Source organism: Pelodiscus sinensis, chromosome 5, assembly GCF_049634645.1.
Source record: "Pelodiscus sinensis isolate JC-2024 chromosome 5, ASM4963464v1, whole genome shotgun sequence".
Taxonomy (NCBI): domain Eukaryota; kingdom Metazoa; phylum Chordata; order Testudines; family Trionychidae; genus Pelodiscus; species Pelodiscus sinensis.
Window position 1 is genome coordinate 74,941,609 of NC_134715.1, and position 15,165 is coordinate 74,956,773.

General features: G+C 38.5%; 1 protein-coding gene across 23 annotated transcripts in view; it reads left to right on the forward strand.

Annotated features, from left to right (window-relative positions):
* The window catches only part of TENM3 (teneurin transmembrane protein 3), a 2,294,790-nt gene that overhangs the window by 2,255,319 nt on the left and 24,306 nt on the right, over positions 1-15,165 (forward strand). For all 23 annotated transcript variants that reach the window (XM_075930244.1, XM_075930245.1, XM_075930247.1 and 20 more), the window contains one exon: positions 14,213-14,388. In XM_075930244.1, coding sequence (XP_075786359.1) covers positions 14,213-14,388 — 176 coding nt within the window. The remainder of the gene's footprint in view (positions 1-14,212; positions 14,389-15,165) is intronic.

Sequence of the window (15,165 nt, forward strand, 5' to 3'; positions counted from 1 at the left end):
AAATGGTCAGAGATAAACAGGATGAAGTTTAATAAAGAGAAATGCAAAGTGCTCCACTTAGGAAGGAACAATCAGTTCCATACATACAAGATGGGAAGCGACTGTCTAGGAAGGAGCATGGCGGAAAGGGATCTAGGGGTCATAGTGGACCACAAGTTGAATATGAGTCAACAGTGTGATGCTGTTGCAAAAAAAGCAAATATGATTCTAGGTTGTATCAACAGGTGTGTTGTAAGCAAAACTCGTGAAGTCATTCTGCCGCTCTACTCTGCACTAGTTAGGGCTCAGCTGGAGTACTGTGTCCAGTTCTGGGTGCCACATTTCAAGAAAGATGTGGAGAAATTGGAAAGGGTACAGAGAAGAGCGACAAGAATGATTAAAGGTTTAGAGAACATGACCTATGAAGCCAGGCTTCATGAACTGGGCTTGTTTAGTTTGGAAAAAAGAAGATTAAGGGGGGACATGATAGCGGTTTTCAAATATCTAAAAGGGTGTCACAAGGAGGAAGGAGAAAATTTGTTCCTCTTGGTTTCTGAGGACAGGACAAGGAGTAATGGGCTTACAGTGCAGCAGGGGAGGTTTAGATTGGACATTAGGAAAAAATTCCTAACTGTCAGGGTGGTCAAATATTGGAATAAATTGCCAAAGGAGGTGGTGGAATCTCCCTCTCTGGAGATATTTAAGAACAGGTTAGATAGACATCTGTCAGGGATGGTGTAGACGGAGCCTGGTCCTGCCTTGAGGGCGGGGGGCTGGACTCGATGACCTCTTGAGGTCCCTTCCAGTCCTATTATTCTATGATTCTATGATTGTGATCTTTTTATTCTTAAGTTTGCTAAACCAAACAAAAAAAAAAGAGGAAATGATCTTCTGACACTAAACATTTAACATTAAAAAAAAAGTGTAAGAAAGAACTCACCCATGAAAAAAAAATGTATATACTCAACCATGCAAAGATAACAGCTATGGTAAAGGTCAGCATGGTCCACTTCCTCTCATAAACCATCTTGATTAATCTGAATTTTTTTTTTTAAATCATGGCTGTTTCTATAGATACCTTTTGAATTATTTTTCTAACTTTTTTACATAATCATTTTTGGATAAGATACTATTTAGCTGATCAACATGTATTGCATCATACATGTACAAATGGTTTCCATTTTGCTTTGTTCTCTCTCCCACAGTAAGGTGGCACAGGTATGTGAAATGAATAATATTTGTATCTGATCTGCAGATTTTGAAATTCTGAAAGGAAAAAGATTATCCATACTATATGTCACAATTTTGAAAACCTTGAAATGGATCCATGTAATCCATTTATTGATGTAAAGAATTAAAAGTATGATATGGAATGTCATAAGTTTACATGGAATGTCCCAAGGTGCTAGAATTTGCCAGTAAAACTTTTCCAAGCTGAAGAAAATTTACTATAGTTTAAAAACTCCCCATTAATTGAATGTTTGAGTCTCAAGAGCATTAATTATTCCAGAAAATCACTGTAATTTGCATTTAAGTAAATTAATGATATGCTTAAAGCTGCATTCTGTAAAGTGCCCAAGCATTATGGTAACCTTCTGTTATTGCAAATGCAGCTGTCTTTTATCTTTCTTGGGAGTTGACAGAATGCTGCCATATAAACAATTAAAGGTGGCCCTCAAAAACAGAATCATAGAATCATAAAACTGGAAGGAACCTCAAGAGATCATCACGTCCAGTGCCCTCACTCCTGGCAGGATCAACCATCATCTTCTAAACCATCCTTGATGGGTGTTTTTTTCTTAATCTTAATTGCTCTTAAAAATCTCCAGCCATGGAGTTTCCACAGCCTCCCTAAGCAATTTATTCCAATACTTAACCACCCTGACAGCTAGGAAGTTTTTCTTAATGTCCATCCAAAACCACCCTTGGTGTAATTTAAGCTCGTTGCTTTTTGTTCTAGCCTCAGAAATTAAGGAGAATAATTTGTCCCTCCTCTTTGTAACAACCTTTTGGATACTTGAAAGCTATTATTATGTCCCCTCTGTCTTTTCTTTTCCAGATTAGAACTTATTTCTAATTTCAAAGGTGCACAAGGTTGATACAATAGCATAAGCTCACACCATCATCAGTTTTCTAATTTCACTAGAGTTAATCTTTGAAAGTCATTAGACCAGATCCTTGCCCTTCCCCCTTCAATCAGGTTGCGTTGAACTCCTCAGGAAGTATATAAAGCATCTGTAAGCTGTCATAATTGAACTACTAGGGATTCCTTTGGCAAAGGAGAATCGCAGCATAGCACAAAGCCAAGATAGTTGGATATATGCTGACACAGTGATACACTGCTATGATGACCGCCAAGTGAGGTTCTGATGCCCCAGCTCCTTCAGAATAACTGAGATGATCACGAAGGAACCCACTGCTCTGGAATGGCTGTGGGCTAAAATACTGCAGACTTGCTGACTTTCAGAGCATGCTGCAAAGTTAATTTGTTTTACCTGGTCTTCAAGAGGAGTTAGGGGAGATTGAAATGCAGAATGGTGCATTTGAGGTGCTAGAGCTGTTATTATGGATGGGGTGGTTGACATTTCATGTAGTAAATTTAAGTAACTGAGCTTGTGTAAGATGCTTTTTTATTGTTTTAAGTGTCAAGAGGGAAAAGAACAGTGGGTATATCAGGGCTAAGATGAGATATGGCTGAACCACTTTATACTCCAGTAATGCCAGCTAGTAGTATGTTCCCTAAGGGTGTGTCTAGATTACTGAGTTTTGTCGACAAAAGTGGACTTTTGTCGACAAAACTATACCTGCGTCTACACTACCGCTGAGTTCTGTCGACATAACGTCGACAGAACTCAGTAGTTTTGTCGACGCTGGTAAACCTCATTTTACGAGGCATAACACCTTCTGTCAACAGAGTTCTGTCGACAGAAGGTGTTATTGCCTGTAGGGTTGCGTCTAGACTACAGGGTTTTGACGACAAAGCAGCTTGCTTTGTCGACAGAACTGAATGTGTCTAGACGCTCTATGTCGACAGAAGTTTTGTCGACAGATACTGTCGACAAAACCCTGTAGTCTAGACATACCCTAAGGGATAACTTCGGATCATGATGGTCAGCCTAGGCTAGTGAGTAGGCCATATGAGTGGCTTTCCTTCACCTCACTGGGTCACAAGATTGTTGTAAACAGGATGGTCTCCCAGGATAGGGTAGTATTGCTAACTGCGCTCTTTTCAACCCTATTTAGTGTTACTTACTGGGAGAAGGGAGTACTTGCTATGGCTAAGCATTGCTTCTATATCCAATTCATTTCTACATTCTTTCCTTTTTTCCTTTCAGGGGAGAGTAGCAGTAAGCAGACACAGATCTACTCCAGATCCCAGCTGTATCCCCTCTGCAGTCCTCTCACTGCTTTGCTTCCTTTTTCCCCATCCATTTGGCCCCCAAACTTACCTCTCGCAGCATTCTATTACATTTTTTTACCTTTTGTGAGATCTTAATTCCAAATTCCAGCATCAGTTCTCAAAGGCACATTTGCCTGCCTAATTTTTTTGCTCCCCTTGGTATCTTTCCTCCTAATTCACACTTGTATCTCCTGACATCCTGCTCCTCCCTGGGTATTCCATGCCCTGAGCTCATTTGTTTTTTTCACTCCCTCTTCTACTCAGAAGTCACCCAAGGGAGTTGGGATGGAAATCAAAGAAAGTGACATTAGCAGCAGAGGAGCCGCTATAAGTTTATTGTGCTCTCATTGTTAATTGAGGAAGTATTCCAGACAATTTTAAAAGGTTTTAACATCTTGCAGAATGTGAATCCTTAATTTAATGTTTTATATGATGTTTCAGGTTTTAAAAAAATCCTTTTTTTCCTGTTGAAAATGCAGTTTTATTGAACTGTAAACATACTGGAAGAATGTATTTATTGCAATACATTTTTTGACACGTGATAACACTGAATTATCTTGTTTTGATGACATAGGATAATTTGGAGAAGGTAAAACTAAATTCTGGGAAAATTATCTTCAGAATAAACAACAAACAAAATCCTCTTACTATTTCATAATATGCCTGCTTTGAAAACAAAAGTAAACATGCTAAAAAAAATCCTAATACCAGTGCTTTAGGTATCAATGTGAAAACTCTGAAAGACTTTATCTTATTACCTAGATATTTATAGAGCACCTAATCTCAGTGGTAGCAAGGTACAAAACAATGTATCTTAGTTCATGTACTTTTACCTTTTTTTTTTTTTTTTTTCATTTTTCAGTCCTTGGAAAATTACTTCCTATAATATTGGTCTTTAAAGGTAAGCTAAGTAATAAAAATAAAAATGAGATACCATCAACTAGATAATAATATCACAATGGCAACAATGATCAGCAGTATTATAAAGCTTCCATGCAGGGGGAAAGTGAGACGTGCCCGATTTCCATCATGAAAATCAGAAGATGATGGCTGTAATGTTTAGAAAAGCACTCATGAGTCGGGTTTGTTGACAAGGAGGCAAAATCACATTCATTAACTGCATAAATACCCCACTATGCCTAACTTTCCTCAAGCTTCTGAAAGTGTCTATTGTAGTTCCTTCCCAGCAAATTCAGAGGTTTAGCAATGCCATTAGCTCAGTCACTCCCATATTAAAAATTTCTGATCTCATTTGTATAGTCATTTCAATAATATCTATTCTTATAGTTCTCAGAGGTAGCTGTGTTTGTCTTGCTCCATATTTGTCATCTGAAGAAGTGGGTTGTGCCCATGAAAGCTCATGATACCATTTATATTTTTGTTAGTCTCTAATAGGGTTGCCAGATACTTTCATAAAAAATACAAAACATAGCGGGGGAAAAAAAGAGGGGGGGGACCAAAGTTGTTGAGCAACAAAAAAAAAAAGTCACTGTGCCTTTAAATCCCTCCCCCTCACCAGACACAGCAGGGGAAGAATGTCCCAGGTGGCCTTCCGTCCGAGAAAAACAGAAAATACCAGACATTTTCCATGTCCAGTATTTTCTGTTTTTTGTGGGGTTTTTTAACCAGACAGAGGCCGTAAATACCGGACACCTGGCAACCCTAGTCTCTAAGGTGCTACAGGACCACTCGTTTTTTAAGGACTTTTTTTAATCTATTCTTACAGTGCATCCAGAAGTTGTTTTTGTATTTTTGCCTCACATAAATCAGCCAAAAATCGATTCCTGATCTCACTTTGAGTTGGGAAAAATATATCCTTCTAACAGAAAGCCTGATCCAGTGCGTATTTGTGTCAATAAAAAATTCCCTTTGACTTCAGTGAATTCAAAAGTAGTCCTAGAATAAACAGTGCACTGTTTTCAAACACACCAGATTCCAGCTTTGTGTCCTTCCCTTAAAGGTCTTTCACAGTATGTATCTTCCAACTTATCTACACCTGTCTCGTCATTTTACCTACCATTCTCTTAGCTCTGCCATTGATACTAGCCCTGTATATCTTTCCGTTTTGCCTATAAATGTATCTGTGCTTCTCTCCACACTTCCCGTGTATGTAAATCCTTCTCTTATTAAGGCTGCTATTGTCTCTTCCTTCAGTTGCTCCTCATGATCCTCTTCTGAGTGTCCTACAAATGAATCAGCTCATAAATGTAAATTAGATTGTGTGGCAGTTGTAGGGTTGCCAACTTTGGTTGGATGAATTCCTGAAGTTTTCATCATATGACATCTTTAATTAAAGATTAATCTTTTTGGTTGGATGAATTCCTGGAGACTCCAAGACAGGCCTAGAGGGATGGCCATCCTAAGCAGTTGGGAATAACTGGGTTTTTTAAAAAAAAATCTTTCTGATGATTTTGAACTATCAGAAACCATCAAGGTTACACAAAGTATACAAAAGTGAATCAGTGTAACTACATGGTCTTATTTCCTTCATCCTCTCTTCCCCTTCTCCTTCCTGTCACAGTCAGTTTGTTGCTTCTTGTTTCAAGTTCGATGTTTAAGATGTTTAGGCCAAGGGCTATGTCTTTCTGAGATTGGCACAGCCTCTAGCAGAATGGGACCTCTGTCCTTTTGTGGCCATTTTGTGTTGTTGAATATTGATTGTTTCCCTTTAGTATTGTTTGAGCTCATGTATATAAGAATATAATGCCTTTCACCCCAAAGTTTCTGATCGCATTTTACAAATTATTTGTATACAGCATCATTGAAACGTAGTCACTTCTGAGGTAGAAATGAGGACAGGTAAGAGGGAGGAAAGAATGAGGAAATATAAAAGAATTTTCCTAAAATTAATAAATATCACATAAGCTTTCACTTAAACAGGTAGATGAAATGTACACAAAGTTATCTTTCATTAGTATTATGTAAGTTATGTCACAAAAACAAGTTTATGATTTCCTGGGAATAAACAGCAGCAGCACAGGATTTTCTAGGGTGAAATTCATCCCTTGTTGTACGCCAGCACCCCACTGACAGTAAAAATGAGTTTTAATCTAAATGAGAAGCAGGCTCAAAAGGTTTATCCTAAAATTTCATTCATTTGAATACTCATATTTCAGGATTTATACTACCAAAATACATAAGAAATGTCAGTAATGAAAGGGTTAAAATAGGGGAAGTGTATAGAAGTGACACTGCAGCTAGACATATGATAATAGAAAAACTGAGAATATGTGCAACCTCACCCTACTGCTTCTTTCCAAAGCACTTCAACGGCAATAGAATTAAGCTGACAAAAATTCTGGTTTTGTTCGTTGTGCTGCTTTTTCTGGGAAACACTGTTTGTGCAGTGGCACTAGAGGCATGATTCTTCGTCTAGAATGGTGGAGTTGTCTTGAATAGGAATGAGAGGAGAGCGAAATGGTTTCTCTCTTCATCCTGCCACATGCCCCTTTTGTGTTTTTCCACTTAATATTTCACCAACAGGAATTGTTAGTTTCTAATGCATAGGATGATCAAGAATTATATATTCAATTGAAACGTAGGACAGGAAGGGACCTTAATCTAGTCCCAGTGCCTTTCAGTGAGGCAAGGTAAGCATTATCTAGACTATCCCTGGCAGATGTTTGTCTAACCCGTTCTTAAAATCCACTGACAGACATTCCAAAACCTCCCTAGGTAATTTGTTCCAGTGCTTAGCTGCTCTTATGGCACAATCCAGGATCAAGGGAGACCAGAAAAATACATAAGGGAAACAGAAAGGGATATCAAAATGGGGAGCTAGCTTTAGTGAAAAGGAAAAAAAAGAAAAGAGACATGCACTGTACGCTTTAGGGTGGAGATTGTGTTTCTTTTAGTAATCTAGTTAATACAGAAATAATTTTGTACAATTTTGTAATCCCTCAGTATTTAAAAAAAAAAGGGGGGGTGGGGAGATAAAAGAGATTTTTCCTCCCTCTTCCCATAGATAAAAATGAAACTAAAAGCCTATGTAATTTCAGGTTATGTTGTGTCAGTTTGCTTTATCCCTAAAATCAATTATGGATCAGTAGCAAAAGAAGTGAGAGAAAACTGGGGTAGCCAAAAGCGTGGAACTAGTTTAAAAGACCTGTGGTATTAAATGTAGGGATGCCTATTCATCGCAGTTAACTCATTAAAACAAATTAACTTGATTTAAAAAATTAATGCCAATTAATTGTCATTTTACTCTAATTATTAAACACTGTTAGAATGCCATTCTGTAAAAAGATAAACAAAAGAAGTAGCATTTTTCAATTCACCTCATACAAATATTGTATTGTAATTTTTCATAAAAGTGTAACTTACAATTATAGACTTTTTTTACATAACTGCACTGAAAAAAAATAAGAACCTTTATAATTAGAACAAAAAACATTAGAAACTAGAACCTGCAAGTCCATTTAGTCCTACTTCTTATTCAGCCAATTGCTAAGAGAAACAAGTCTGTTCACATTTATGGGAGACAATGTTGCTCACTGTTTGTTTACAACATTACCTTAAAGTATGAATGTTTTAAAAATAATAATATAAAGTGAGCACACTAACTTTGTATTGTGTGTTATAATTGAAATCAACATATTTGAAAATGTAGAAAAAATCCAAGTATATATAATCAATTTAAATTGGTATTCTGTGATTCTTTAACTGTGTGATTAAAACTGTGATTAATTGCAGTTATATTTTTAAATTTGTGATTTTTTTAATTTTGTGATTAATATATTTAATCATCTAACAGCCCTATTTTAATCATGATCACTTTGTCTAGTCTCGGTTTATGGTAGTCTTGGACCTATGACTGGGAGATTGTTTTTGCTACCCTTAAGATTTTTGGGGGGGGGGGGCTAAAACTCAGGCCATTTTTTTCTTTCAATTTAAATGTGATTAAAAGAACATCATTTAAAACTGGTACTATGTCTCCTGGCTCATCTACTGCATATTTGAGAGAGTTTGTCTGTGAGCGAGCAAGTCTGTCAAGAACTCCTCTTAAACGGTAAGGGTTAGGGTTTGGTACGCAGCTTCCTCTTACCATAACTTAAGGCAAGGTAAGGGTTTGGTTGTGCAAGGGGATGGGGGCCATAAAACCATACAGAAAAGATACAGAATAAAGCAGGCAGATGAAAGGGGCTGGCCTGGGGCATCCCCTCTTCCCCCATGGCTGCCCCAGCCCCGAGCCTCCCACCTTCCTGGCATCCTGGGGGGAGGAGAGACTGCAGTGAGAGAAAACTGGGGTAGTCCTTTCTCCCCTGGGGAGCCTGCATACTGAACTCCTCATCCCCACTCTAGAGCATTGATTTACATGAAGAAAAACAAAAATTAATTGAGTTAAAAGACCCAAGCAATGCCAGGTGTAAATCTTCTAGTTATCCTATATTTTCTTTTTGTATTACAGATCCCAATTTCTATCAGAGCAACTTTAAGATTAATGGCCTTGATAAGTTGAATGAAACATTTTATTGCCAGATTATAATGGATTTTCAATATGTATCAAAATTATGATACATACACAATGACAGTACTTATTAAAGATGAGCTTTGAATTTTTTTCTTTATGCTCTCACTTGATTTAGTTTGCCACTAGAAACATATGCAGAGTACTTTGATATGAGAACCTCTTCATTGACAAAATAGAAGTAATCTGCAAAGGTTTTGTGAATTTCTGATTCATTTACAATAAGAAGAGAGATGCACTGAAGATATTTCTAATGTATGTTCACTGAATATATTAATAGTACTGTTCATCCTACCATCCAATTTATATGTAGCTATATTATGAAAAATGGCCAAGCATCATTTCTCAGATATACTGTCTCAGATAATGTTTTCATAGCCTATCTTTAAAACAAGGCAGCAAATACATAAGTGTATTTGAATTGCACATCTTGTTATCTGAGATGTGCCAGAATCCGAGTCTTCACTTTGAAACTCACATGTTTGCACCAATTGGGAAAAAATGTTTGTACTAACAATCATTTTGTTAAGGGAGGAATTCTGCAAGTATGTGCTATATAGAGGCATTTTGAAAAACAATATAGGCCATATCCTGCCATCAGATTTTACAGAAAGCATAACTATGAAGTTCAGTGTATGGTTCCATATTTTAGATGGAAATAAATTACTGAATAAAACTGTAGCAATAGTGACCAAGATAAATATTGTCTGAACTGAGATGCATGCCATATGAAGCACAGGTGAAAGGTATGTTTTCAACTGAGCATGGGGCATTTCCTTCTACAACAAGGGTTTCCTAAAAGTTATTACATTGGAAAGTGAAAGGAAATGATGAAAATGTATTCTGTAGGCCATAGAACCAAAATGATATGGGAAGGGATGCAATTAAAACTAAAGAAGATTGACATCAGAAGAGAAAATTCCAGCTGATCGAGAGCTTAAGGTCAAGAGTCTGAGACGATGATAATCATTACCACTGAGAGTCTGTCCTTGTGGGAAAATAAGATCATCTGCTGCAGCCAGTTAGGTTAAGTAGGCCAAGGAGTCTGACTCTGGACCAGTTCTACCTTTCACTTATTAATTTGGTCTCACCTTTTGTGGTCACTGACCATATGAGGTGATTTTCTTATGGTGAGTGGTTGAGAGAATTTGTGAGAGTCCACAGTGCTTGGTGAGTGAGCTTAGCTTCCTTCCCCTCCCCCCCCCCCCAAAAAAACTTCACCGTGTTTGCCATTCTCATGAGAAATTTGGGAGGTTGTTTGAGTGGCTTTGCTATGGAACTTGGACTGCATGAGGAAGATCAGAAAGAAATAGCAGCAGTATGAGTGTTTGTGGGTGTTCAGAGAAAAATCAGAGAAGCTCTGACCAGCCAAAGACAGTGGGATTGCCCTCTAGCTTTTTATCTAATGTCTTCAAGGGCAATTTCATTGTTAGACCACTAGACAGAAGAAAATTCTTGTTCTGTTACTGACAAGCTTGAATGAGAAAATTCACCTGAACTCACCAACAAATTGTAGCAATATTGGCTATCATAAAAAATGAAAAATAACCTCAGAATGCCCCCAGGTGATGCCTAGGGTGATGTTGCTGAGTCTTGTGCCCTGATAAGGACGTAGTGACATTTGACATTTTTTGCAGAAGAGATTGTGTTTAATAAAATACTGCTGTAATGTGTACTCATATGCTATGATAGAAAATGAAGGGCCCATATTACAATCCAGCATGAAATGGAATATATGGTAAACTACTGAAAGAGCAGAGTCAAAGGCAGATGGAGTATTTGAGAGATTATGGAAATGAGGATTTAACACGGGGAGAAGAGATTTTTGCTGTGTAATGAATGAATATGAGAAATGAAAAATGGTAACAGAAGTGAAGAAAGCAGGAATGCTGGCAAGAGTGATGGAGCTAAATCACCAAAGCGGCTAGATGTTTTGGAGTGGCATAGAAAGCTGGCATTCAGCCTTTGAAAACTATCAGAGCTGTTGCCACATTGAATGAGATCAGAGAGTGCCTCAAAGTAATCACAGTACAGTGTGTTGATATTGGATTGTGATGGTTGTGCTGCAAGCTTGTTCTATTCAGTGATTAAGCAGCCCCATCTGCATTTTTCACCCACCTCTTTCTCATGGTTCCTGAAAGGGAGGAATATCCTCACTGGGTCTCTGAGAATAAAGAGCATCTCCCTTCTATTTTTCCCCACTTCTACCCACTGTCCAGATTATTGAGAGAAAGCAAGTTGTCCCACTGTTGCTGGGAGAAATAAGAGTTTCCCCTGTATATCTCCTCACATTCTAGCTTTGAAAAACAGTGCATCTGTGTCTCATTCTTTCCCTCCTTGCTATCCAATTCTAACTACAAAGGGATGGAAAAGCTGTCTTTTCCCATGCCATCTATGAGTTTGCTCAGCATGTCCTCAGCCAGCATGCCAGTATTATGAACTAGCTGTCAAGTTCCAAATATCTTTTAAATTCAGCCTGTCTCCCAATCTAAAAGTGATCATAGAATCCTAGAGCTGGAAGAGACCTCAGGAAGTCATCAAGTCCAACCCCCTGCTCAAAGCAGGACCAACCCCAACTAAATCATCCCAGCCAGGGTTTTGTCAAGACGGGACTTAAAAACATCTAGGGATGGAGATTCTACCGCCTCCCTTGGTAACCCATTCCAGTGCTTCACCACTCTGCTAGTGAAATAGTTTTTCCTAATATACAACCTAGACCTCCCCCACTACAACTTGAAACCATTGCTCCTTGTTCTGCCATCCGTCACTACTGAGAACAGCCTGTCTCTCGCCTCTTTGGAACCTTTCTTCAGGTAGTTGAAGGCTGCCATCAAATCCCTCCTCACCCTTCTCTTCTGCAGATTAAATAAGCCCAAATCCCTCAGCCTCTCCTCACAGATCAAGTGCTCTAACCCCCTAATCATTTTGGTTGCCCTCCTCTGGACCCTCTCCAATAGGTTCACATCCTTTCTATAGTGGGGGGCCCAGAACTGGATGCAGTACTCCAGATGTGATCTCACTAGTGCCGAATAAAGGAAAATAATCACTTCTCTAGCTCTGCTGGCAGTGCTTTTCCTAATGCACCCTTATATGCCATTAGCCTTCTTGGCTACAAGGGCACACTGTTGACTCATATCCAGCTTCTCATCCACTGTAATCCACAGGTCCTTTTCTGCTGAACTGCTACTTAGCCAGTCGGTCCCCAACTTGTAACAATACTTGGGATTCTTCCATCCCAAGTGCAAGACTCTGCACTTGTCCTTGTTGAACCTCATCAGCTTTCTTTTGTCCCAGTCCTCTAATCTGTCTAGGTCACACTGGACCCTAGCCCTCCAAAGTATCTACCTCTCCCCCTAGCTTAGACTTCTGTAATGCTGACATGATGTCATTTGATCTAAAGTGAAAGGAAAGTTGTTACATTTGGTTCAGTTTCCTACCTGCCAAATCTTAAAGATGAGACTGAATATATGATGAAGACCCATAACAAGGGATGTACAATATATTTATATTTAAAACTCAAAGAAATCATGTCGAATTAATATATAGTTGAGTGTAAAATGTAAGTCCACGTCTTAATGTTCAATAGCAGCCACAGTTTCCTATTTTTAAAAACTTTTTTCTCCTACTGCTGTATGAAAATTATACACAAATAGTAGAAATGGACTATAATGAAAGGAAACTGATATATACAAAGTACTGTCAAATCTAAACGCAACCAATCTGAAAAGCTAGAGAATTATCTTTAACCTAATCTCTTTCGGTTACAGTTATCCTATGTGGTATTTATGATAGGTAAAGCAAATATCCAAGCATATTGATTTTAAGATGATGGTTTAAAACGAGGTGGAAATCATTACCTCTGAGTAGAGAGCATTTTCTGTTACCCCAGTCCCAGAATTTCTTTGAGAGAACAGGGGTTTTTTTGTGGACATTGTAAGTACTTTGGGTGTAAAGTGTATGATGTCCCTTGAATTTAGGGATATTAGAGAACAGCATGAGAAAGACAGGACACTTTATAGAATCAGAATGTATTTGGTGTTTTCAGTAACAGAAAAAGATGAGAGGGCCATGAGCATCCTTTGGGGACATGCTGAAAGCTGTTGCACTTGTATCACTCTGAATGAATTGAATTTGAAGGTAACCAGTATTGCCTACCTAATGCTTTGGGAAAGCCACTGTTGAGGCAATGACATTTCTTAAATTAATTCCGTAACACGGTCTTTATGATCAGTTAGGCAGAAAGTGCAACTTTACTCACATGTATAGGAAGAATTAAGTGTAAAACATAAAACACATGTGCAATTGTAACTTAGTCTTACTCATGTTACCATCTCTCATCCAACTGATCTGAAATCTTGATGCCCTCATAGAGACTGGCTGCTACATTTCCATTCAGATCTGTTCTGCCAGCATCTAAGGCAGCTACTGAAACCTAAGATTCTTTAGGCTCCTGAAAACACCTATTTCTGAAGGAAAAGCTATAACTAAGTGTTTTAGCAAAATGTTCTTTTAACATAACATGCCTTATTTTAGTTTTCTCCAGATCATTCCTCTAATGTCTTCAGTACTGTGCATGTCACACAGGATATATAAATTAACATGACAATGGAAAAGGCAGATTTCAGAAATCATGTTTACTTCCATTATAGATGTTTTATATACATATTGAACACTCAATAGATATAATTATCACAAAGAAATATATGTGGGACAGGAAAATAGAGTATATATGACTTAATGGAATACAGCAGTTCTCACTGTGGTCCATGGACACAGACAGCTCACTGGTCTCCTATGTTGGTTATCCTTATTTACAGCGAAGTTTCAGAAAGCTAGCTAAAAATGCAGTAAGTATTTTTCTAATATTACTCTTAGTAACAGAAGAAATGTTGAGCAGGCAGGTAAGATGCATAATCATGGATGGTAGGGGAAATGGATCCCTGAGACAATCACTCTAAAGGTATGGTCCATGCCATGAAAGCTTTTGGGAATTCCTCATGTAACAGTGAAATAAATCTACTGATACTAGAAAGCGAGTGCAGAATGCTAAGGAGTGACACCATCGTGCATGTTTCCTTGAAACAGCAAATTAGATGTGCAATATGATTTTGCTTCCGTTTCAAAGAATAATATACAGAGCTGGAGATCCATCTGCTTGCTCTTGTTGTCATCACTGAACCTCCTGTATGTTAAAAAGGCTTTTGATTACTTCAAAGTAGGTTTGAATTCTTCATTGTGCATATAGCACGTACAAAAAGCAGATGTTCCTTACCGTGTCAGTGGCTGATATTTCTGTTTGTTTTATTTGTAAGAGAAAACAATTTGTTCTTATGACTTATTTTATTTTGCACCATGTTTTATTTTAGCTATGACAGCGAGGGTCGTCTCACAAATGTTACATTTCCTACTGGAGTGGTCACTAACCTTCACGGGGAAATGGAAAGGGCCATTACAGTGGACATTGAATCATCTAGCAGAGAGGAAGATGTCAGCATCACGTCAAACTTATCCTCCATTGATTCTTTCTATACAATGGTTCAAGGTACTGTAAATAAAAACAACAGGTATCTATAATCAGATACTAAACTGCAAGCCTGTTTTATTTCAGTGCATAATGTATTCAGAACAGTTGCACAAATAGGTATATTAGCACAGCAGCTGTTAGTGAAAATATTGCAGTTCAAGGACCTTAGAGGCAGGGAGTAGATATGAGAATGTAATTAATTCTATTATCTAACCAACAAGCTCTTGGTTTTGGAAACAACTTTGGGATCAGGCATAGAGGGTACTTGGTCTGCCAATAAGTAATTAAAGACCATGAGAGTTAGCATGGGTGGGGACAGAATTGGTTAGAAATGGTTTGTAGTTGGATCTGAAATTTAAGGTAGTGTATGAAGCTGTAGCAGCATGTTCTACTAGGGATGTGTAAGTGTAAACATGCACACGGTTAACAGATGAGCCTAGGCTCATCAGTAACCTTCATGATTACATACAGCCACCCAGCTCCCCTACCACTCTGCTATCTCTGTATCAGAGGCAACATCTGGGGGGAGGAGGGCAGGTGGGAGCTGGTTCGCTCGGGGAACCGTAGGGACTGCCTGCTTCTGCTCTCCCCCTGCCACTCCCCCCCGCTCCCGTGCTGCTGCCTCTGTATCAGCGCAAAGAAAGGGGGGAGGGAAAGTGGGAGCCACTCCTCATGGGGATCCAGCTTAAAAGCCGCCTGCCCTTCCACACTGCTGCCTCTGTATCGGGGGGAAAATGATACCTGTGGTTCAGGTGCCTAATTCCAGAAGAGGATTCATGGCTATAAATTCTGATT